This window comes from Saccostrea cucullata, unplaced genomic scaffold, assembly GCF_032062105.1.
Source record: "Saccostrea cucullata isolate Sc308-1 unplaced genomic scaffold, CSIRO_AGI_Scuc_v1 ctg13252, whole genome shotgun sequence".
NCBI classification, from domain to species: domain Eukaryota; kingdom Metazoa; phylum Mollusca; class Bivalvia; order Ostreida; family Ostreidae; genus Saccostrea; species Saccostrea cuccullata.
The window spans coordinates 1-23483 of NW_026926866.1; the positions used below are offsets into that span (position 1 = coordinate 1).

At 31.8% G+C, this 23483-nt stretch overlaps 1 protein-coding gene across 1 annotated transcript; it reads right to left on the reverse strand.

The window, feature by feature from the left end:
• Positions 1-523: 523 nt before the first annotated feature.
• On the reverse strand, positions 524-23483 carry LOC134272791 (uncharacterized). The gene is made up of 4 exons (XM_062754961.1): positions 23374-23483; positions 5056-5119; positions 2411-2653; positions 524-1246 (listed from the first exon to the last, which is right to left on the reverse strand). The coding sequence occupies exons 1-4, from the start codon at positions 23410-23412 to the stop codon at positions 927-929; spliced, it is 666 nt and encodes a 221-aa protein (XP_062610945.1). The 5' UTR covers positions 23413-23483; the 3' UTR covers positions 524-926.

The window sequence follows — 23483 nt, forward strand, 5'->3', positions numbered from 1 at the left end:
AGTCCGCGTTGTCGTGAATGTTGCAGGATAACCTCAGAGGTCGTGAATTAGCCAAGGCTTTTATATTCAAACAAAATTTCGAGACCGAGGAGGTTATCCTGCATCAGTTACGACAACAAGGACTGCAATTACAACAAATGGAAACAAATGATTTTTACAAACTGGAAGCAAATCTATTTGTCATTAAGTAAAATAAATAATAAGTTAAAAGTTAAACTGAATGACGTTTTTCATACTAATTGTTAGTCCACTATTAAAGTGAACTGACGACGGATGTTCCCATTATTTCATGATCATGACAAGGAGCTCATGGCGGTTGTGACCGGTCGGCAGGGGATGCTCACTCCTCCATGGCACCTGATCCCAATCCCTATGTTTAGTGGTCCGTGTTTGCTCTGCTCCTATTTTGTATTGTTTTATTGACTTTTGATCTTGAATACTGTTCATTATTTCCATATGCTTCATTCTTAGAAGCAGAATTTATTCAGAATCTTACTAGTACTTGAGAAAGAGTTTGACAAAGTTTCATATTTGAATATTTTATTAGAAAAACACATTAATGTAATAACAATATAATAACAAAGTTTTGATAAACATGAATTTTTTAATCGTCAGCTTCCCTAACTTATGTAGAAATATACTCCTATCAACCTACATATCGAGTTTATGTGTCTCAGTTGATTCAGTACACAAGAGCATATTCTACGTACGAATAATATCTGCTTCTGATGTGGACTTATGACCTTGAGTACTGTTCATTATTTCCATATTTTATTTGGTGTAGTTTGATTTTATTAGGGAGGGGTTTAAAGTGAAGGATAACGCACGATTCTACTTGGGAGTGATTTTCATTTTATCATGAGCATAACATAGAAAGAATGCAAGGAAATGATTTCAAAAAATGCCCAAGGAATAGCAAGACAAACTTATTTACAGCATCCTCTCTTAAGACATTTGATTCTTTTTTTTAATGTAATTAGGTTAAGAAAATCAATGAAAACAAACAAACCGACAGAAATTGTAATGACTAGGATTCCAACATAACCTAATCTCTTGGCAGATACCCTCTGGTCTTCTGCTGAGCTGAGTTTTCGTTTTGTGGAGGACAGTTCTGTTTTGTTTAGTCGTAGAGATGTTCTTCGCTCCTCGATTGATCTCATCAAAGTATCATTTGTTTCCATACACGTGCAGGTACAAGGACTTTCAGGTGTTGGGGTAGATGGCGTATTTGTCGTAGCAGGGGTTGCTAAAATGTAAATAAAAAGAAATGATTAACTCAGCTTCACGATAGCTCTATGAAACATTTGATTATTCTAGATCAGAAGTCTATAAAACAATACAAAATAGGAGCAGAGCAAACATGGACCTCCAAAACATCAGAGATGGGACCAGGTGCCATGGAGGGGTTAACATCCCCTGTCGACCGGTCATAACCTCCTTGTGCTCTTTGTCATGATCAGGAAACAAGGGAAACAATCCGTCGTGAATTCAGTGTATTAATAATCAACTAACAACTAGTATGAAACAAGTCAGTCGACAATTGACTCAGTGATAAATTGTATTTGCTGACATGGTCAATGTATCGACCATAGAACTAAATTACGAAATGGTGACTTTATACGAGACGGCTGATATTCTTGTTTCATTAACTTGTTGGTCAATAATTAACCTCTTTTTAGTCATTGAGCATGCTCTTGCATATTGAATCAACTGAGATGTATAATTCCGTATGCAGGTGATGAAGGTACTAGTATATTGCAGCATACATGTAAGTAAGGGAGGTTGACGATAGAAAAGTTAGTTATCACGTTTATCCTAGAGCTTGGTTGTCAGATTACCATTAACGTATTTTTCAAGTAAAATATCCAAATATGAAACAGATGTATCAGATTCTGTGCTTTCTTTTATCTCAAGTTCACAACGATGTATCGTATCGACAAGTCTTAACATTTGGACAAAATAAACAAGGGAACATCTTTCCAGAGGCTATCGAAATCCAACTTGTCTTTCATTGATAAACATATTTTATTTCTGCATTTATGTCTTTTACTTCAGAACGGATGTACTTAGGCGTATTTTGTAAAATATATGCATTTTTGTAAGAATTTTACTCAATACTTTAAATAATTTCATTTAAGTATTTTGTTATCAAGTGATACTTTCTATTGGTTAATCAATTATATATTTATAAACTGTAAAAGTTTTAACTTTATAAACTACAAAGTTTTGGAGGTATTGTAAAAATATTTTTGGGGGCATGTTGACCTTTGGCACCACCTTATAGTACGTATCCACCAACAATGACAAAGAAATGTATAAACAGGCGTTCTTTTCATCTAATTTTATAATACTACAAAGTTTAAATTTCTTATATAATGAGTGAAATGAGAAAGAAATTGTCTTTACTTACGTGTACTACATGTGCCAACTTTCAATGCAGAGAAACAATAATCACATAAATAGCCAAATTTCAGACCAGTCAAATTAGACAGCGCACATAAATCAGTAGTATTATAATGCATGAAAGCCACGCAATTCTTATCCTCTATACATCTCTGTCGACAATGCGATAACGTCCCTGGAGAAGAACTGTCGTAGGCCTTAGTTATGTGAAAACGCCGTCCTGGAATATCGTAAAAAGCTTCCTGGCATCCTAAAATGAAAATGTTTAATTCTTCGCTTTATAGCTTTTATATATCCATTTGTGCGTATTTCAACTATAAGAGTTATTTAAATTATAATTACTAGTACGTATTTTTAAAATAACACCTTCACCACAAGTTTATAACTGCATATATTTTTTAGTTTATAATATAACATATTATAGTTTGTAATATAAAATAATTTACGAAAGTGATGCGTAAATATGAAAGGTAAAGTAATATTCTTTTCAAATTAATTATTTTGAAAAATAAGATTTGTCTCATCGTACAATTTAAATTGAACAAATGTTGTATTTTTTTGAAACTGGAAGTATATCAAGTTGCTGTCATGTGAGTCGCAAAATAAACACATACATGTAAGTATTATTTAGAGAACGAGACGGGTTCTGTATCGTAGATACAAATTTGGGGGTGGAGACGAGTGCGCAAGCACGAGTCTCCACCCTCAAATTTGTATCTACGATACAGAACCTGTCTCGTTCTCTAAATGATTTGTGACACGATCAATCAAAAATAGCTCCGCCCACTTTATAACTTTGCAGCATCCAAACTTCCGCCAGAGTTCTGTAGATGAGGCCCCGACGGGGAGTACGCATCCGCAGTATATATATTTTCACGGAAAACGTAAAATTCGGTCAGATTAGTTTTGACAACTTAACGGGGTAGACGTAATCGAGCGATAGTCAGTCTTAATGGATAAGGTGGAGGATTTAACCGTCATTGTTGTGATCTATTAAATTGAAGATGGAGATTTATCATAAATTTATTTCACTGAGGGGTCTTAAAATCCCGGTTTATCTAGATTAACAAAAACAGGATTTACAGAAAATTCTTCGATGGACTTTGATGTCACGGATTTTTATTTTCAAATTGAATTGCGACATTGAGAGACGTGTGGCTGTCGTCAGCAAGAAGGATTTTAAAAAATAAAAACGCGGAAAAAATGGACTTGAATGATTTTGCACAAGGAGAGTGGATGTTTTCCGTTATTGCGAATTTTCCGTTTCGTTTGGATCGAAATTACGTACAGAGGATGTTTTCCGTTATTGCGAATTTTCCTTTTACTTTGGATCGAAATTACGTGTATTTTCTGTGTGGAATAAGTTTTTAAAAAGTGATTGAGAAATTCTGACATTTTACATTCTCGGGAAAATACCGGGTATTTCTCCAAAATTTATAATAGGAAAACATTAGCATTTACTATTTGTACGTGCTTTTGCTAAATTGAATCGGATTTATTTTTAGACCGTGCTGTATTTTAGATACAGAATACTACAGTAGTTGGTAAATACAATACTGTATACAGGGCCAATACAGAACGGAAAGTAGCTCCGCCCACCACAGTCCCGTTCTGTATTGCTAATACAGAACAGTAAACTTCAAAGAAAAACACCGCTATCGTGTCACAACATATCGTTAAGTTTAAACTATTTTCTTATTATTTACTGGTACTTTTTATATTTGTACATTTTAAGACATGTTTCAAAAGCAAATAAATTTGAAACCTACTTTAATCAATTTTGATTAATATTTTCGATTTAACTGTCGAAATATATGAGGTATGAAATATTTTGGCATTAAAACATATTGTTCCATTTAGAAATCGACCAAACTCAACTTTGCAACCTCACAGGAATTTTCACCTTGTTAAAACTGATTGTTAACGGTCCACTTGTTAATCTAGTGCTTGTTGTCACTTTCAAATTAGGGTTAGAAATGGGTCTTAAAATTGTTAAAACCCAACAATTGATTATTAATATATAAAACTTTTATCACATGAGTTGAACAAATAGACATCAATTTCATGCTATCGGATTCATTTTCAATTTTCTTTTTTTCCTATCCGTAAGATGGCACTCGACCCAAGGTCTTCACTATGGAATTTTAAGCATAAATACTTTATTTATGCTTAATCGAAACCGTCCATCTTTACTAAAATTCTTTTCATAATGTCAACATATTTGCATTATAAAAAGCATTTCCTTTATTGGCCTTTTATCAGACTAAGACATTAAAATTTACTTGCTTTAATTTTAAATCAAAAACACTAGTACAATAGTATTTAATTATAAAAAATCAACGATTAGTCGTGTATTCTTATTCTAAGGATGCTTTATATAATTAAACATGTTCATGTGTTGAGTATTAGCATCTCAAACAAACAAGAGCTGAGTTTAAAACTATTTTGTCTACATACAGTAAGTAACATATTTGTTAAAATCTTAATAAATGGCAAATGGTTTTAAATTTAAAGATGTTTTTTTTTCGGCATCAATCTTGTAATCAAATTCTAAATTAGCATACAATACTCGTACATATTTGTAAAAGAAGTCTATTCTCTTGGCATTTGACAATGATTAATTCAAAAGAAATATGACAACCTTTTACTTACCTAGACAAAGTGTCAAAAGATAATTGAGGATGACTGCAGCAGTGCACATGTTCATCTGTTTCTCCTGCAGATACATGTTCAAATTATTTCAATGTCTCTTAAAATGTAGTTAATGTTTATCACAATATACTATTTACAACTTTAAATATTCAGTACACTAGGGTGACAAGTTCCAAAAGTTTGTTCTAAAATATGTTTTCACGAATACATATTTACATTCAAGTATAATTTTATTTCCAGATACATTTATTTACAAGTAAATCAAAAATGAATATCTCACATTCAGTGTTTTTCCATTTGGTTGATTGATTTTCTGTCATGTAATTCAAACATTCAAACAGTACATATACCCGTATGGTTTTCATAAATTTTAAATTCAATTAAAGGTACAAAATGGATTTTTTTTTGTATTCTGAGGTAATTAATTTTTAAACTGCTCTTGATTTCAAATGATGAGAATTTTATCCACTCATTCTATTCATTAACACCCCTCTCTTGAGGGTGGTGAGGGTGTTGCCGGGGGACGCACCTCTTCTCCTTGATCCGCCTTTGTATTGTACAGATTTCATAGTCTACACTTAAGTTTCGATAGATTATTCCTCGTCTTGTAAGGGGGAAAGAAAATATTTTGTTTTCTTATATGACAAGCTGGACTTAGCAAATACATTTTCTAGACAAACTGACCCCCAGCCAACCTAGTTATGTATACGTACAACACATTTGTTTCACTCGCCAGTATAGAATAAATTATTTTTAAAATAGAAATAACTCCAAAATAATTTGAGGCATAAAGTTTAAACTTTTACACTTTATAAATATATCATTTCTTCACAAATAGAAAGTATCAATTGAAAAGAAATATTTAAGAAAATATTTATCGAGAAAAAATATATTTTAAAAAGAAGATGGGTGAATAAGGCGGGCAGAATGCCTATAGTGGGACAGATAAGAAGTGAAAATTTTAATCCTACTTGAATCCAAATTTTACTTGATATTTCATCTAATATTAAAGTATATTTTATGTAAAATCTCTACAATTTACAAAAATCTCACAAAGACTGAAAATATATATGCCTATGAAAAAGCTTACACACACTAAAAAGAACAAAATCGATCATTTTCTCATACTTAAACAAAATTTTTCAATATGGGTGGGTCTTCTCTCCATTTTTTTGAAAGATGATCCTAAAAGTGTGCAATAAAATACACACTTTTTGTTTTTCAAAAACATGGAGAGAAGACCCACTATACCTTAAAAGTACACTTTTATGACACAACATAAGCATCTTTCCGAGAAATACTTCAAGTCCATAAAGTCGCGGGTCATATCACAAACATGATTTAAATGCCTTAAATCACCGTGAGTGGTGTAGCATAGTGGTTAACGCGTTAGTCTCAAAGCAGTATGCTACTGATACGTCGGATTTTTATTGCTAGGGTTCGAATCCCATGAATATCATCTAATAATTTTATGAAAGAAAATTTTTCTCGAGATTTTTTTCTCTCTGAGAAAAGTTTTTTTTCTCATAATTTCAAAAATTAAAAAAATTATAAGTTAATTTAAATAATCAGACTTAACTCAATATGAGTTAAGTCACGTTATGGAGACAAATAGAAATATGGTCCAGGAAAGATAACTCTAATGCAAATGTATATAACTGCTTAGCTACATCCATTACGCATGTGCATTTTACTCTTCCTTTTCTATCTCTGTCATCCATTGAAACTCAGCATTGAATTCGCAAGTGATTTATTTCGTTATCATAACTTATTCACAGACATTTAGTGAGGACAAGCGATATGCGAGGCGTTTTGAAAGCCTAAATGACTCTTTTGATAAATGTGAGTACACGCAGTGATGTTACGTGATGTTTTGTGATGCTAACGTGTTAGGTTAAACACGCGGGAACTGCAAACAAAGAACTGATTGGAAAGGATTTATCTTTAACTCTGGTAATGAAAACATTGATATTCCAGGCTTTCCGTGAATTTCATCAGACTTGTAACTAAATATTCTGATACTGGCATACTGATTTTCAAGCACGATAACAGTAAACAACCCCGACCGCAGAGATATTTCTGGCACACACATGTGCAGGAGAGAAAATAGAAATCACGTGATCAAAACATGGCAGCATAAAATTTTCCAAATGGAAATCAGGGGAGATCTCAAAAGTAATTAAAAAAATACAGTCACAGACACAATGGGAGAACTATGAAATAGATACACAGCTCTGATTGAAAAATATGACAACATAAGAGTTGCATCATGATTGAATATAATGGGAAAGAATGCTTCAGAATTTACAAACATCACAACATAGTAGAACAAGACTGCAAGAAAACAAAACAATACTGGAAGCCACACGAAAACACGTGGAACTTGGAAATGGATCCATACCTAAAGGTCCATCTAATTACTCTATGTGTGAACTACATGGGCATACACAGCTAAAGTATCAGCATAGGATATGGCCCCTAACAACTGCATTAACATCATATTCAGCAACCATGGCAACAGACGTTCTACAGAATCGCAGGCATCATCTGTAACTCTTGGCTCATCATTGAATTTAACTCCTTATTCGTTTTGGCAGCCATTGCTAGTCAGTCAGGTAATCGTGACTTTTATATAATTTTCAAAATTTATTACTCATTGCCGGGTCAATATGGGATCAACCGGCATATTACAATGTTTTCCCTCACATGAGGCCTATAAATTTTATGTCTTACAAATACATTCTGTATGAATATGCCTTTTGCATGGCATATATGTATTTCTATGCTTCTGACTTGAAAAACAAGTATAGTGGGTTTAAAAAAAAAAAAAAAAAAAAAAAAAAAATTGGTTGTACATGTACCACCAGTATTTTTGCTAGCTTTAGTAAAACTTGGCACACTACTCGAGCATTTTTGCCATTATCGAAATCAATGCAGGGATAACATTTTAGTTGTAAAAATGCTAAATTCTGGTGTTTACATCCCAACATGTTCATAATTTTCAACACAACAATAAAATATTAATATTTTTTGATATATTTAACTGAGCTATATATATATATATAAAAAAAAAAAAAAAAAAAAAAAAAAAAAGAATGAAACTTATTATTTAATGATTAGAAATTCTAGCACGGTTATAGTGTAATTTGTGGCCATGGCAACTGAAATGAATTTTATAATTTTCAGAAAAAACACAGTAGATCTACCTGTTTTCAGAATATACGTCATTGATTTATATATAACTACAAGAAATACCCCGAAAAATGCATTTTAATCTTCATATCAATTTGTCTAGAAATGCTTAAAATCCTTGCCATTGAAGGGGTTATATATGCTTTTTATGTTGCTCAAACTAAGGCAATGCATTCCATAAAAGGGAAGCTCTCTCAATCATTAATAAGTGTTACTCATGATTGGACAGTACACGTCCCACAGCAATAATAATTGAAAAAAAATGCAGACTAAGGAATACATAGGATTGATAAACTGTGCTGTCAGAAAGTGATCATTAAAATGAACAAAAAATTCTCCATTGTTGATGGTCAGTTAAATTATGCAGCCAAAGCAAACTACAACGAAAAATACTTCCATTTAAATGTGGTCTGATGCGTTATTGATATTAGTTATGGTTTCTTTGACGAGGCATTCAGTTGACATTCAAGGCATCCTCAATTAGGCCTATATGCTAATACACTGTAATTAGACTAGGGGCCTGACGATATACTACAGGGGTTGGTTAGAATATAATTAAGTGTCCTAAAATGTTAACAGAATTAAATTCCTTATATCGGGGCTCAGTAAATGCTGAGCTATTCTTATTGTACATGTCAAATTGCATGCAAACTCAACAAACATTATAATATACACTAAAACATTAATAAAGGCATGTCTCATCAATTAAAATAACCCCCGAATTCATTGTTGCTCAAACATAAAAAGCTGCCCATCACCAACCAGTAGGCAAATGTCTAATCAAACAACACAGTCCAATCAGCATTCCCCCAATTCAAAAAAAAAAAAAGAAAAAAAAAAAAAAAAAAAAAAAAAATAAATAATAATAATAATAATAATAATAACTTAAAATAAATAAATAAATAAATAAATAAAAATAAATAAATAAATTTAAGCCCCTCGAGGTACTAGTGTAAATGATTTCATTGGCATGGCATTATGCTGGAATTATGTGCCTCTATTGATCAAGTAATAGTAATGAACTAATGTCAGGTAAACATCAATACTCCATTAGATTAAAATTTCAAATATAATTAATTACTTAAATAATTTTTTTTGTGGGTTCCAAGGACTCGTAAGATTGGGCGAATCTATCTAAAGCCTTGCTACATAGATTTCAGAAAATGGAGATTCAGATTTAAACTGAAGGCCCAACCACTTATTTGACATTTCTTGGTCTATATAAAAATCTTACGAATCAAACCATATTTATTACACATCACAATAAATAAATAAATAAATACATAAATATAATAATTAATAATAATGATACCAAAATTTCAATTCAAATTTGCAGTTTAGTAGATTTTCAAGACATTAATAGTTAATTAAAATTATTAGTGTTATGTTTATAAATAACATTTAAATCAAAGGGGAACATAGTTTAGGTTACAAGAATGTTACTGCAGTCTCTTGTCTATTTCCTGATTTCAGTGGGATCATTCAAATCCTTGGCACTATGCCTGAAAAATGCCCTTCACAGTTAACAAAGAAATTATTTAATCTCTTAAACCACTTGTAGATTCTATATTGAATGCAGTACTTTCAACTCCTTACACAAACTTTGGCTCCTTTTGTATACCAGCTTATCAACCATACACTGTATGATGCTATATTAGCGCCATCAGCTATGATATCAAAATACATTTTCAGACCAAGACTATGAAAAATTTATTGTTAGAAACATATTTGAAGGCTAATCTTTGATAATTCACATAACAAAATGTCTCCCATCAGTTTATCAAACTTGTATGAAACAACGTTGTTTACTCTGGCCTTCACTTAGCAATTTTCAACCTTCTTAGACTTAGCGAGTTTACAGTTTTATCTAAAAAATCATTGGTGTTAATGTTGGCCATCAAAGACGGTAAGTTACAGAAAACTCGAAATTAAAATGAATGTAAGTGGTCCCAAAACTAATCAACATGCAAACCAAAAAACATCTACTTTATTTAAAACACTCCAAAGCTACTAGCCAGACCCAACATTCGAGGTTTAATTCTGTTCACCTCTGTGGTTAGCAATTATTTTCAATTACCAAACTACTTCAATGTTGCAAAATCTATTCAATTTGTTGCATGGACAATAAGACAATAAGTCTCAGTCACTTAGAATCGTGAATGCAACACAATTGCATCCATCAGGATTGTTTGAATATGATAAAAAGACTAAAGGTAGATAGAAATCCAATGCATTTAACCTACATCTGATTATAGTCATAGTCAATTTTGATAATGAGTTGAAATTTTAACAACACAACATCCATATCATTGGTTTGGTCAAGGAGAAATGACCTGGGAACAGGTGGAATCAAACATTCACAATATCACTTTAAATGAATCATATAACGATTAATTAATCATATGAAATCCTCTTGTTCTATGCTATACTGCATACGACAAAGAGCTATAACTCTGCAGAACTGTCATCAATTGCAGTTTTGTCATGGCATGGGCAAAATTTTGCCCGCATGTGGCGGATGTCTTCACATGCTCAGCTTTATTTGCTCTCATGTGAAGACATATGGCCGAATTTTGCTAGAAGCTCGCTGCTGATCCTGTTATCTTCCAGGGTCCGTGGCCAATAATTGGGCTTATGTCATTCTATGAACCTTCTACATCATTCACTGTTGAAAAAGTCGATGTAGTTCATGGTCCTGGTAATACATCGATACCTGCTCATTGCAATGCAGGTATCATTGTATATCATAGAATATCATTGTATATCATCGAATATTGTTGCATATCATTGAATATCGTTGTTTATCATTGAATATCGTTGAACCATTGAATATCATTGAATATTGTTGTATCATTGGATACCATTGAATATCATTGAATACCATTGCATATCATTGAATATCGTTGAATATCGTTGCAAATCATTGAATATCATTGAATATTGTTGTATCATTGGATACCATTGAATATTGTTGCATTTCATTGAATATCGTTGAATATCATTGCAAATCATTGAATATCATTGAATATTGTTGTATCATTGGATACCATTGAATATCATTGAATATTATTGCATATCATTGAATATCCTTGAATACCACTGAACAATCATTGTACACATTTAGTAGCAGTTATTCAATATACACTTTGTGTATATCATTGCATTGATACTTTATGTACATCATTGTATTGATACCTTGAGTACATCATTGTATTGATAATTCATTTTGACTATTGATCAATAAAGCCATGACAAAAACTGCCAATCACTGTTAATCTATTTTGTCGACATAATCAGACTTAACTCAATATGAGTTAAGTCACGTTATGGAGACAAATAGAAATATGGTCCAGGAAAGATAACTCTAATGCAAATGTATATAACTGCTTAGCTACATCCATTACGCATGTGCATTTTACTCTTCCTTTTCTATCTCTGTCATCCATTGAAACTCAGCATCCCACCCACCCTCCCCATTCACCAGATTTTAATAAGCTGTTATTTTATTTTGAAAAAGATGTTGCTGCTGTCTTTGATTTCTTTTTTCAGTCATCATCAATTCCCTTGGCTACCAACAGAAGAATGCGTGACATCCTTTCCATTGACTACCAGCAGAAGACTCCATTACATTTCCTCTTGGCTACCAAAAGAAGAATCAATTACATTTGATTCCTTGGCTACCAGCAGATGAATCCATTACATCCATTCCACTTGGCTACCAGCAGAAGAATCCGTTACATTCGATTCCTTGGCTACCAGCAAAAGAATCCATAAGCGTCATGGCTTTTCTTATGTATCATTTAACTGCTGTGTTTCTGGACTTTTTACGGACTGTGAACCGAATTTTGCTAGAAGCTCGCTGCTGATCCTGTTATCTTCCAGGGTCCGTGGCCAATAATTGGGCTTATGTCATTCTATGAACCTTCTACATCATTCACTGTTGAAAAAGTCGATGTAGTTCATGGTCCTGGTAATACATCGATACCTGCTCATTGCAATGCAGGTATCATTGTATATCATAGAATATCATTGTATATCATTGAATATTGTTGCATATCATTGAATATCGTTGTTTATCATTGAATATCGTTGAACCATTGAATATCATTGAATATTGTTGTATCATTGGATACCATTGAATATCATTGAATACCATTGCATATCATTGAATATCGTTGAATATCGTTGCAAATCATTGAATATCATTGAATATTGTTGTATCATTGGATACCATTGAATATTGTTGCATTTCATTGAATATCGTTGAATATCATTGCAAATCATTGAATATCATTGAATATTGTTGTATCATTGGATACCATTGAATATCATTGAATATTATTGCATATCATTGAATATCCTTGAATACCACTGAACAATCATTGTACACATTTAGTAGCAGTTATTCAATATACACTTTGTGTATATCATTGCATTGATACTTTATGTACATCATTGTATTGATACCTTGAGTACATCATTGTATTGATAATTCATTTTGACTATTGATCAATAAAGCCATGACAAAAACTGCCAATCACTGTTAATCTATTTTGTCGACATAATCAATTCACATATTTAATATGATTTCTTAATATCTGACGCTATAGGCATTCTGCCCGCCTTCTTCGCCCATCTTCTTTGCATATTAAAAAAAAAAACACCTGCTTAATTCTGTACTTTGAGTAAAAAACCATCATTGCAGAAATAATACATGTTTATCAACGAAGGGAAAGTTGGAGTGAATGGTCTTTAAAGGGCTCTTATTGAAAGCATACCAGGTATAAAAACATAACATTTGGACAAAATAGACAGGGAAAAAACTTTCCAGAGGCTAACGAAGTCTAACTTGCCCTTCACTGATATACATTTACTTTTTCTGCAACGATGGCTTTCACTAAAAGAACGGAATTAATTAGGTGCTTTTTTTAATATAGGCTTTTTTAAAGAATTTTTGTCGATAAATAAATTTATTCAGTATATATGAAGTGGTACTTTCTATCTGTTAATCAATTATATTTTTATAAACTGTAACAGTTTCAACTTTAAAACCACATAGTTTTGGAGCTAAATGTAAAAAATAATTTTTTGGACATGTTGACCTGTGATGAAACCTTGAAGTTTGTCGAAAGTAGGTCAAACTCCATTGTCAATAATATTTACTGTAGTATTCCCATGGAGAGTTTATATAATGGCTGAACGATTAGTATGAAAAATGTCTGTTAGCATTTAACTAAATGACAGATTGCATTTGCACAGAATGTCATTTTAATTATCGACTATAGAACTTTTCAAATGATGACTGAACAAGAAGGTTGATATTCTTGCTTCATCAACTTGTTTGTCTATAAGTTACCTCACTTCAGAAATTGTTCATACGTAGAGCATACTCTTGCGTATAGAATCATCTAAAATATAAGTATGTGAAGAATCAATGCCCTGTCACCAACTGTACAAAAGGGTATTTTTGCAAAAGAGGACCAAACTCCAAAGTCAAAGTGAAGAATTCAGATATATTCATACCCAAGGAAAGACCGGTCTTGTAACAAGAAATACACAGGTGAATATTAAAGTCAAAGCTCTGAACAATCATGTTTTCAGACTAACAGACAAACACAGACAGGCGGAAGGACATGACAAAAACATAACTCATAACATAAAATTATATGTTCAACCCCCTTCTTGTATTTTAACATTAATAAATTTGTGCTGTACGAAGGTTGTTCAATAAATAATGTCCTTGGTGCTCGGAAAGAAGCAAAAGACGCATTTCAATGATTTAGTCTTAATGATTTAACTAAATATTCTCTTAACTAAAACACATGTCCGTAAATTTTTTATCCAATTTCTTGTTGTTTTTAGAACTCATTTTGGGGTATGACCCTTAGTATACTGGAAAATGGCAGATCTTATGATTTCCTGGACTTGTTTCTTCCTTATGGAAGGTGTTTTTTTCATGTTTGGAAAATGAAACAAGTCAAAAGGCGAAAGATCTGGCGAAAATTGTTAATGTGAAAAAAAACACAACTTTCTGTTTATCCCAAAAAACCTCTTTAATCTTCAGGGCGTGCGGGTTTGGACGCTGTCATGAAGAAATTTAATGTAGTTCATTCCTGATTCTGGTTCCTTCCTCTCATTAACCTTTCGATTTCTTTGCAAAATATTTGCTTTCTAGACTTCTCCAGAAATTAAACTGTCTCTCGAATACGAATTTGAACAAGACCACTAAAATTTAAGAAAATTGCATATAAATCTGTCTTTGTGCTCTTGCAATTCTTTGCTCTTCTCGGACATTTGCTGCTTTTGTCAAGTACATCTTATTGTAAATTTTGCTTTGAGGGTTTTAAGCAATAGATTTAATTTTCATTATCTGTTTGAATTTCAAACAAACGTGGATAACTACAATTACTGATATTTTAAAATAACTGTTTAGATATTTTTTGACGCTGTCGTTTTCACTCATTTTTCAAAACATAGGGTGACCTTTGAGTACTAAGCTTTTTTACTGTCAAACGTTTCTTTAAAAAGTGTGAACTACTCCCGATATGATGTCTATCAAATTTGCTATTAGTCTTAAAGTCAAATATACATCATCAATGATTATTTGTTGAAATTTCGCAAATACATGTAGTACACTAGTCGTTTTAATGTTTTGTTGGCAAGGACTGTACTCATTTTTGATGCCCATTATATAATTTTTTATCATTGAAATCCACCTGCATATTTGTTTATAACAGACATTGGTTGCCGTAAATTTTACATATTTCAGTGAATATTTCTTTAAGATTCTTAGCGAGTTTTACTGCAGCTTTAATGAAGCGTTTAATTTCACTCTAGTTTACTGATCGTTATCATTCATTTTGAATGCAATGACTCTCACAATGAAACTATGTGCTGAAAAATGGTCATTTTGTTATAAATTCATTAAAGATTCAATAATGTGAAAAAGTCAAGCTCATATGGCATATGATATCCGTTTTGTATTTCATTCAGTTCAAGACATTATGTATTGAACAGCCCTCGCATATTTTTGCATGAATTCTTTTTTACGTTTCTGTGTTCAAAGTTTAAAACTTGACCTTTATCCAAGTTCACAATTACAAGTTCTAATTAAATACTATTGCTCCATCAGATATATTTACAATTCTATTGAAAAGCATACAAGTATTTAAAACTCTCGCCTTTTTCAGTCGGAGAATCGATAATTTGGGGTCTACAGTTTTACTAAAACACAATCCAGAGTAACAGTTATAACATTTCAAGTAATTTCTATATATTAAAAAAAAACATAACAATTTTTAATGTTCTCCGGAGATATTTTCAAATATTCCCCTGGAAAATTAATTATTTTTGTTTTTCACAAGTTTTAACTTGAATTCAATGTGATTTGGTGCATAGCAAAATAAAATATGATATAAGATTTTTTTATGTTCAATTTTGGCCGTTAACTTTTAAGAGGTAGGTGTTCGGAGATACGTTATATGAAAATTAATCTGCAAAGACGTGTCTTTTATGGGTGTTTTACTTAGTTTATGAATTATTTATGGTATTTAAATAAAAAAAGTATTAGTTTGACAGAAATATTTAAAAGTACGGACCTACCTTAAGATAAATAACATTGACCAAATACATTTTATACTAAATTTTGGTGTCTAGTCTAAACAAAATGACCAAAGAGGTCTTTCTGGTCTGACGACGGGTTGTTCGAATCCCTGTTTTATAACAACAAATTAATCTTAATAATTATTGTTTTCTTATTTTTGTAATGTTTTCACAATTTTCAAGTTAAAAAAGACACCCCTAAAACTGTAATTTTGACAATGCCAAGGATTCCAAATAGGATCATATACCAGGTCGTAGATAACATCGTCTGGTATCTTGCATAAATGCCTGAAAAGGTACCTTAACTTTTGCGAGGAAACTAGTTTAAGTAGCAATAGATCGATGAAAATTTGAGGAAAAAATAATCCTTGATTAAGGAACATGTCGTCCACTCTGAATATTGGAGCGTAAACAGTCTCATAAAAATAATGTATTTGCCAAAAAAGGCTTTGTCAAAATGACATTAGTTTTGTAATCGAAAATTATTTTGAAGAATAAACTTTGAGCAACGCCCACTTACCTACATAAATGCCAAAAGATGACTGAATTCGTCTATTTCTCCATTAAATTTCTAATCAAATGAATGATCTAACAAAATTATGATATCAGAAATTCAAAAAATGATTTCACAACTTAAACCAGTGTATTTACAATCTCATTCAAAATGCATTATTTTATAATGTTCATGCATACATGCCATTTGGTGGATCAATATATGTTATGTAATCCGTGTAGTCCTCAAAGCCAACATTGTTTTTTTTTTTTTCAATTTCAAAATTCCCTTTAAAAGAATGTGAATCATATAAATTATGATGTAATCTTTTATAACAGATTATATAACACGTCCCTTTAATGCACCAAAAAAAAAAATGTTAAACTCAAAACAATTCAGTATTGTTAGAATCATTATTTTTTAAAGATATGGTCTCATACCTGTAACGGTGTGTGCATACAAAATGAGTAACGCGCGTTAAAGCGTTATGAATTTTTTTTTTTTTTTTTTTTTTTTTTTTGCACACACCATTGCATTTATGAGACTATAAATCTTTAAAAAATGATGATCCAATAATTATATATATATATATATATATATATATATATATATATATATATATATATATATATATATATATATATATATATATATATATATATATATATATATATATATATATATATATATATACACTGCAAATGCGAATTCGTATATTTCAAAATTCCTGAATTTTTCTTCTGATAAGTTACAATTAATTGAAGAGCCATTGCAACAGCTTCAGCTCCTATTGACATAATATTTACCATTATTTGACAGAGAATCGATATGCGTTTGATGTGCGTTCAAAAAATGAATGCTTAAGTTTTGGACCATATTTAATCATTCTGAATTAGAATCATTTTCTCTTCAAATACCAAAACAAGTTCAAATAATCAAAAAATACAATTCCTCCAAAAGTAAAACTTAAGGCAAAGATGCCAGCATAACAGATTCTTTTTGAAGATTGTCTCTGGTCAGTTGCTGAGATAAGCTTTCTTTTGGCTGAGGACAGTTCTTTTTTCCTAAGGTGAAGTAATGATCTACGCTCCTGAATTGATTTAGACATGGTTGTTATTTGTCTCAATACAAGTGCATGTACACATTTTGCCAGCGAATGAGGTTGTTGCTGCTGTTGCTGTTAGTGCTGTTGCTTTTGAAGTTGTTATTACTGCTGTTGTCTCAGATGTTGGTGATGTTGATGATACTTCCGCTATTTTTGCTGCTGCTGCTGTTATTGATGTCGTTGGTGTTGGTGTTGTTGTTGATGTTGTGACCAATGTTGACATTGCTATTTCTGTTGTTTGTACAGCAGCTACATAGATGCAAGGGGATAATCAACTGAACGTATTTGCAAAGTGTTCTTGTGAAAAGCATGTATTCACTTTAACAAAAGAACTGACCTATAGGAGAGAACAATTTCCCGGAAAAAGCGGCATTGAAAAATCAATCTTTATTTGTTTTTTTCTACCGTATATATGTCTAAATTTTTCAAATTTGTATTTTATACCTAAAATTTATTATTTACAACTTTACAATAAACCTCCAAAGTTGACTGAAACACCATTTTGTCCGTTAAGGGGGATGTACAAGCCATATTGGATCTAGTCTGGTGTAAACTAAGAAATACCAAGAATGCGCTTAATACTCTACTAAACTAGCTCAAAGTTACTCAAAGTGCTAATGCACTAATTACCTACTGTTAGAGACCAAAATTAGTAAACAATTAAGTTTATTTTGTCTTAATTAGAAGAAAATTAATCATGTTAGAACTGCGCAGCTACAGCATTCATGAGATGAAAAATGCATTGAAAATGGATTTAGTTTGATTCATTGATAATATGGCTACAACCATTTGTTTCGTTTTTTTCTTGTCATTATCCATAATTCTTGAAAATTTGATTTTTCATATGGGTGTCTTCCTGAGGCCATGTGTTTATTTCGTCCGCCATTCCTCTGTCACACAGAGTTCGAATAACAATGATTTTAGAATAAATGCAACCATAATAACACCAAGACAAGAAATTACTAAGTAATAATCATTAGGTTATATTACTTACTACTTTTATTTGTTGCATCGCATCGTCTGATTAATGAAAAAACGCGATTTTAACCTCACTCCAGCAAATCGGGAAAAACTGTTCTGTTTACAACTCGAAATTCCTCGTTAATATTATTCCACTAAGCACATGGTTGGCATGTGCATATATCTGCTGTGGATAAATCCGTTTATTACCATGATTATATTTAATTTTTATGGAACAAGTCTTGATAATTTGTTGGTTTCTTTAAAACTCAAGAAAAAAAGATAAAAATGTCCTAAACATATGTGTTTACGGTGGGTCTTTTTTCTGTGGCGATAGAAGTTATTTTCAAATGGGGCACTGCAAGGAGGATGCTTAGCATTTAATTTGAAAATGTTAAACAATACGCAGTGCATGAAAAATAAATTGTAATTACATGTCTTACATTCGAAAAGTTGGTACATATGTCTATTTTGTTTATAAGTTAGATAGAAAAAATAGGCAGTTATAGGATTTCCTTCAGGCACCTCACATAAATAGCTAGAATGTTTGCAATGACCCACACATTGTATGGGGTCATGTTTGGACACAAAAACGCATCATGTCTCATTATGTTGACAACGTTGTAAGCTCTCGCTCATTGAACATACGAAGCTTGATAAAATATAACGAGTTGTTTCTGTGAAATTTAGAAGCGAGCACAATGTTTGCAATGAAAGGTCCATTGCATATGCTATGTCTATCATCGCAAAAAAGTGAGTACTAACCCCCCCCCCCTCCCCCGAAAATCCTTTGTTTGTTTTTCAAAATAGTGTCAAAGATTAAAAAAAATTGCATTACTAAGTATGTGATGGAACATGTACTAGCCTTATAATACCACTTGTTATAAAAATATTTGGTTGCCCTCTCTCCCGATCTACTGCCTAGGAATGGCCCGACTCATTTTTTTAACATTCCATTACACGATATTTTTTTCTTTTTCTTCCGTAAACAATTCTGTTTAAATTTTAAGGATTTTTTTTCTCACCTATAAATACGGACCCAATAATTTTTCCCTGAGTTGGGAGGACCACCAAACATCATTTTAAAGATGTTTATAGGTTGATTTTTTCTCTTTACTTTGTACAATTGTAATTTTGAAAATATGGGCAAATAGAAAAAAAAATTATGTTCAAACTAAATAAATTACTTCAAGCCACACTATAATACCTTTCCTCTTTTAAAAGTGTTCATATTATTTGAAATATTTTGCAACTGTAATTCTCTTCTACATTTAAAGATTGTTATGCCCCTCCATATTAAGAAGAGGTCTGGAAAACAAGATTCTGTGCTAAAAATAGACCACGTGCTGCTATCCATGAACTACTTTCATGGTTCTTTACACTCTTTTTGAAGACAATGGTACCTTGTTTTGAACTTGAAATTATCATTTAAAAGTGCAAAATTTAGACATTTTCTCAACAAATGGTTGTAGAGAGAACATTAATGCACAGTTTGCATATTTTTTTGGATTTTTTAAGGCTCTGCTGAATTCTGTAGCTGCGCAGTTCTAAGGAGCATATCAAAAACATTTTTCTGCAAAAGTATAGATTATATATGCACAACATGCATTCGGTTATGCATATTTATTGTATCTTTATCAAAAAGACTTAAAATTTGATCAAAATATAATGTATTTTAGCCATTTGAAGAAATGTTTACATTTTGCTCTCACTGCACTAAAAGTGGCCGTACATCCCCCTTTTAAAGCGTTGATTTTTGCATGAATTTTGGCCTTGAAGTCCTTCAGGGCAGGCCTGCCCCTAAATGAAATTGTGATATTTTGATAGGTTAGGATGTAAGGAATAATTTATGATAAGATTTTTTTAGGGGCACCCCTGCCCTGGTGTCAAAATTCACAAAAAACCTACAAAACTAAGGAAACCCGACTTTCATAATCTGCTTTAAATTTATGTCTTTCATTAATATAGTCAGACTAGCTCAGTTGATATACTCGCAGACTTTTACACCTTGGATACTTCCTTTTTGAAGTCAGGGGGTTCGAATCCACCCGGTACAACACTTTAAAGGTTTTAAATTTCACTCTTTCAAAGACTATTTTAATTTCTTTATAGACTTGTGTATTTTTCCTTCAATTATCTATCCTTTATGCATGCCCATTCTTGATATAAGAAACACTAAAGAGATATCAAATCATAACAATCCAATGTACAGTTGTCAGTCAGGTGGAACGAATCTGTTTTATAGCACACCTTCTCCGAGGACAAGAATAACTCACTATGTGTTACTCAATACAGGTATGCTTGGCAGCATTGAGCTGCGATGAATTTCAATTGTATATATTGTTTAGAATTTAATCACATTGATTTTGGCTACATATTTCAGTAAATGCACTCCCTTGGATTTCATTTAGACCTATATAATTTGCACACATTAATGACATGTTTTATTATATCCAAAGATAAATAGCCTAGACATAAACAATAGAATTTCAGAGACAGTAGACATTACCTTTATGCACAATGAGAAGTAAAGACAAATATCAATTTTTACATTTAGAAATAACAAACTCAGAAAATCAATGAAAGGGTTCCTCCTACCTCTACTCACTGAAATAAATATTTAGGAAAAACAAATTATTTTATGTACTCAGCCTAATGTCATTAATTGGAACGGAAATCGACAAGCGTTTTGTAGAGAAAAAAACCAAGCCCGGTCCTATAGGTCAGATCCCTATTTATAATGAAGTGATCCTTTGTATGTCTTTCTCTAACATCGTAACCCTAAGGGATATTTTATATGACTACCTTATATACATTTTGAGGTGTTTCACTTTTTCTTTTTTATATTTTCACCTTGAATTTAATCACAGATACTAAATTCTGGATAATACGGGAGAATATTAGAGTAGGACAACTTTTGGGGAAAACTGCGATAAAATGTGTTCGACCTTTTTTAAATATATCTAACGCATTGTTCATTGTCCTTGTGAGGAAAAGCGTCATCAGAGACATAATTATATATTTCATTATTATTATTTTTTCTTATTGTCACCCGCTTTTACTGAAAAAGTGGGATATTTTTAAATTCGTGTCTGTCTGTTTGTCCGTCCGTCCTTTGTTCAGCCTGTCTTTCCCGTCAGTCTGTAACTTTTGCGCGATATCTCGATAGGCCTTGGAGCCTTTGCAATAAAAATTACATAAAAACTCCCTTTAAGTTAAATAAGACCCTTATCATTGATTTTGAGGTCAAAAGATCTGAGGTCATAAATTCTGTCTGTCTTAACACTTTCATTTCCGCTCGATACCTCGAAAAGCCTTCGAACCTTTGCTAAAACATTTTTTTCCACAACTCCCATTGACTCCCAGTGACCTTTAGAAGACCACTGTCGATTTTTAAAACAAAAAGTCAAGATCAAGGTAAAAAATTATACATTCTGTTTGTATGTATAACTTCTATTTCCAAGCGACATCTAAAAAAATTTTGAAGTTTTTGCACTGAAATGTTATATCATTTCTCCCTCTTGACTCCAGCCTCAGTTAAAGCGTCTAACTCGATGTCAGCTTAATGCAATGAGAGTGATCTGTCCTTTAATTTAGGTGGAATAGGTAAAAATCGTTAGTAAATAAATGATATAATTTGAAATTATATAAAGTTTTTTACAAAAACAGATTTAAAAGCATTAGCGTGTATTTTTTTCTATGTAATTAACAACAGTGAAGTTCTTTAAAGGTACTTGGACACAGATTTGAAGTTAATATTTTCTCATTTTGTCTGTATAATATCACGAATTATATATTTTAATAGCATTTCACACAAAAATTAATTAAAAATCTTATTTCATTTAAAAGTTATTAAAACTTTAAATTTTTTGGCGGGTTTGATTGACACATCCTTGCACTTTCACAAATTTTAACTTTATTCTTAAGCCTAAGGAAAAGTGGCAATTTTGATGTGTTTTAATGAGAAATATTAAAACTTTTATCAAGAAAAATAATTTTATTCAGAGTAGAAATGTTAGAAACAAAACACCTTCACAAGTATCGTCATTCCGAACTAAGAGATGCGTACAGAGTTTAGCAAATCGTGCACACTCGTGTTATGTACACAGTTTTTGTAAACAGGGCTCGAGTTCTGTTATTGTTTATATTTAGAATTCACCGGGTGCGTTCAATCGTCACAGTCTGCTTACCACAACTGCACGGACTGACAATATATTGTGTGTTTGTTTTGCTTTCGAACGTGTCTACTCTGAATTTTCTGGATTATAGTATTTATATTTTTCATTTATACAAAACGAGATTGCCACTTTTCCTAAGGATTAAGAATAAAATTAAATTTGTGAGAGTGTAAGGATATGTCAATCAAACCCGCCGAAAAATTTGAAATTTCAATATCTTTTAAACGAAATAAGATTTTTAATTAATTTTTGTGTGAAATGCTATTAAAATATATAAGTCGTAATATTATAGAGAAAATAATAACTTCAAATCTGTGTCCAAGTACCTTTAATACGCAAATGTCTTCGAACATTTTTCCTTAAAATTTTTCCTTAAAAATATAACCAATACCCTATGTTAAAAAATGCTCGATAAACAAGATATGTACCTTTTGAAATGAAACGATTTTTCCAAATTCCAAAACATTTCTTTTTGTCCAGATCTTCCTAATTATACCATTGGATGCTTCCCAAGTATACCACTAAACTTTGCATGCCCTTTCCCGTCTCAAGATTGAAATGGCCTGATACTTGTGATAGGTAGGGGGAATATATATTAAAAAACACTTGTAAATACTGGGCATGTTTTTAATGCAAATGTTTTTAATGGAATGAGAAAAAAGAATCGTTTCCTGGATGTTTAAAAAAATTGTCAAGCGTCTTTATTCAGTTTGTCGGAAGAGGTCAAGCATACAGTTTTTTAAAAGTTGACCTTAACTGCAATTTTTCTTATTTAACTTTTTACTCACACGTTTCACATCCTTTTTTCCTGCCAGCCATACAGTCATTGCAAAAAATTAAAAACAAAACTCGCTGGTCGGTCACTGCACAAAAATCTGTGTTGTTGTTATGTACGAAA

Bases quoted from the DNA above. Each gene is read 5' to 3' on its own strand.
- LOC134272791 (XM_062754961.1), bottom strand. From the start codon at position 23,412: ATGACTGTATGGCTGGCAGGAAAAAAGGATGTGAAACGT. The intron at 5,120-23,373 runs GTGAGTAAAAAG...ATGTATCTGCAG, and splicing joins GAAAAAAGGATGTGAAACGT to GAGAAACAGATGAACATGTG. The intron at 2,654-5,055 runs GTAAGTAAAAGG...TTTTCATTTTAG, and splicing joins TCTTTTGACACTTTGTCTAG to GATGCCAGGAAGCTTTTTAC.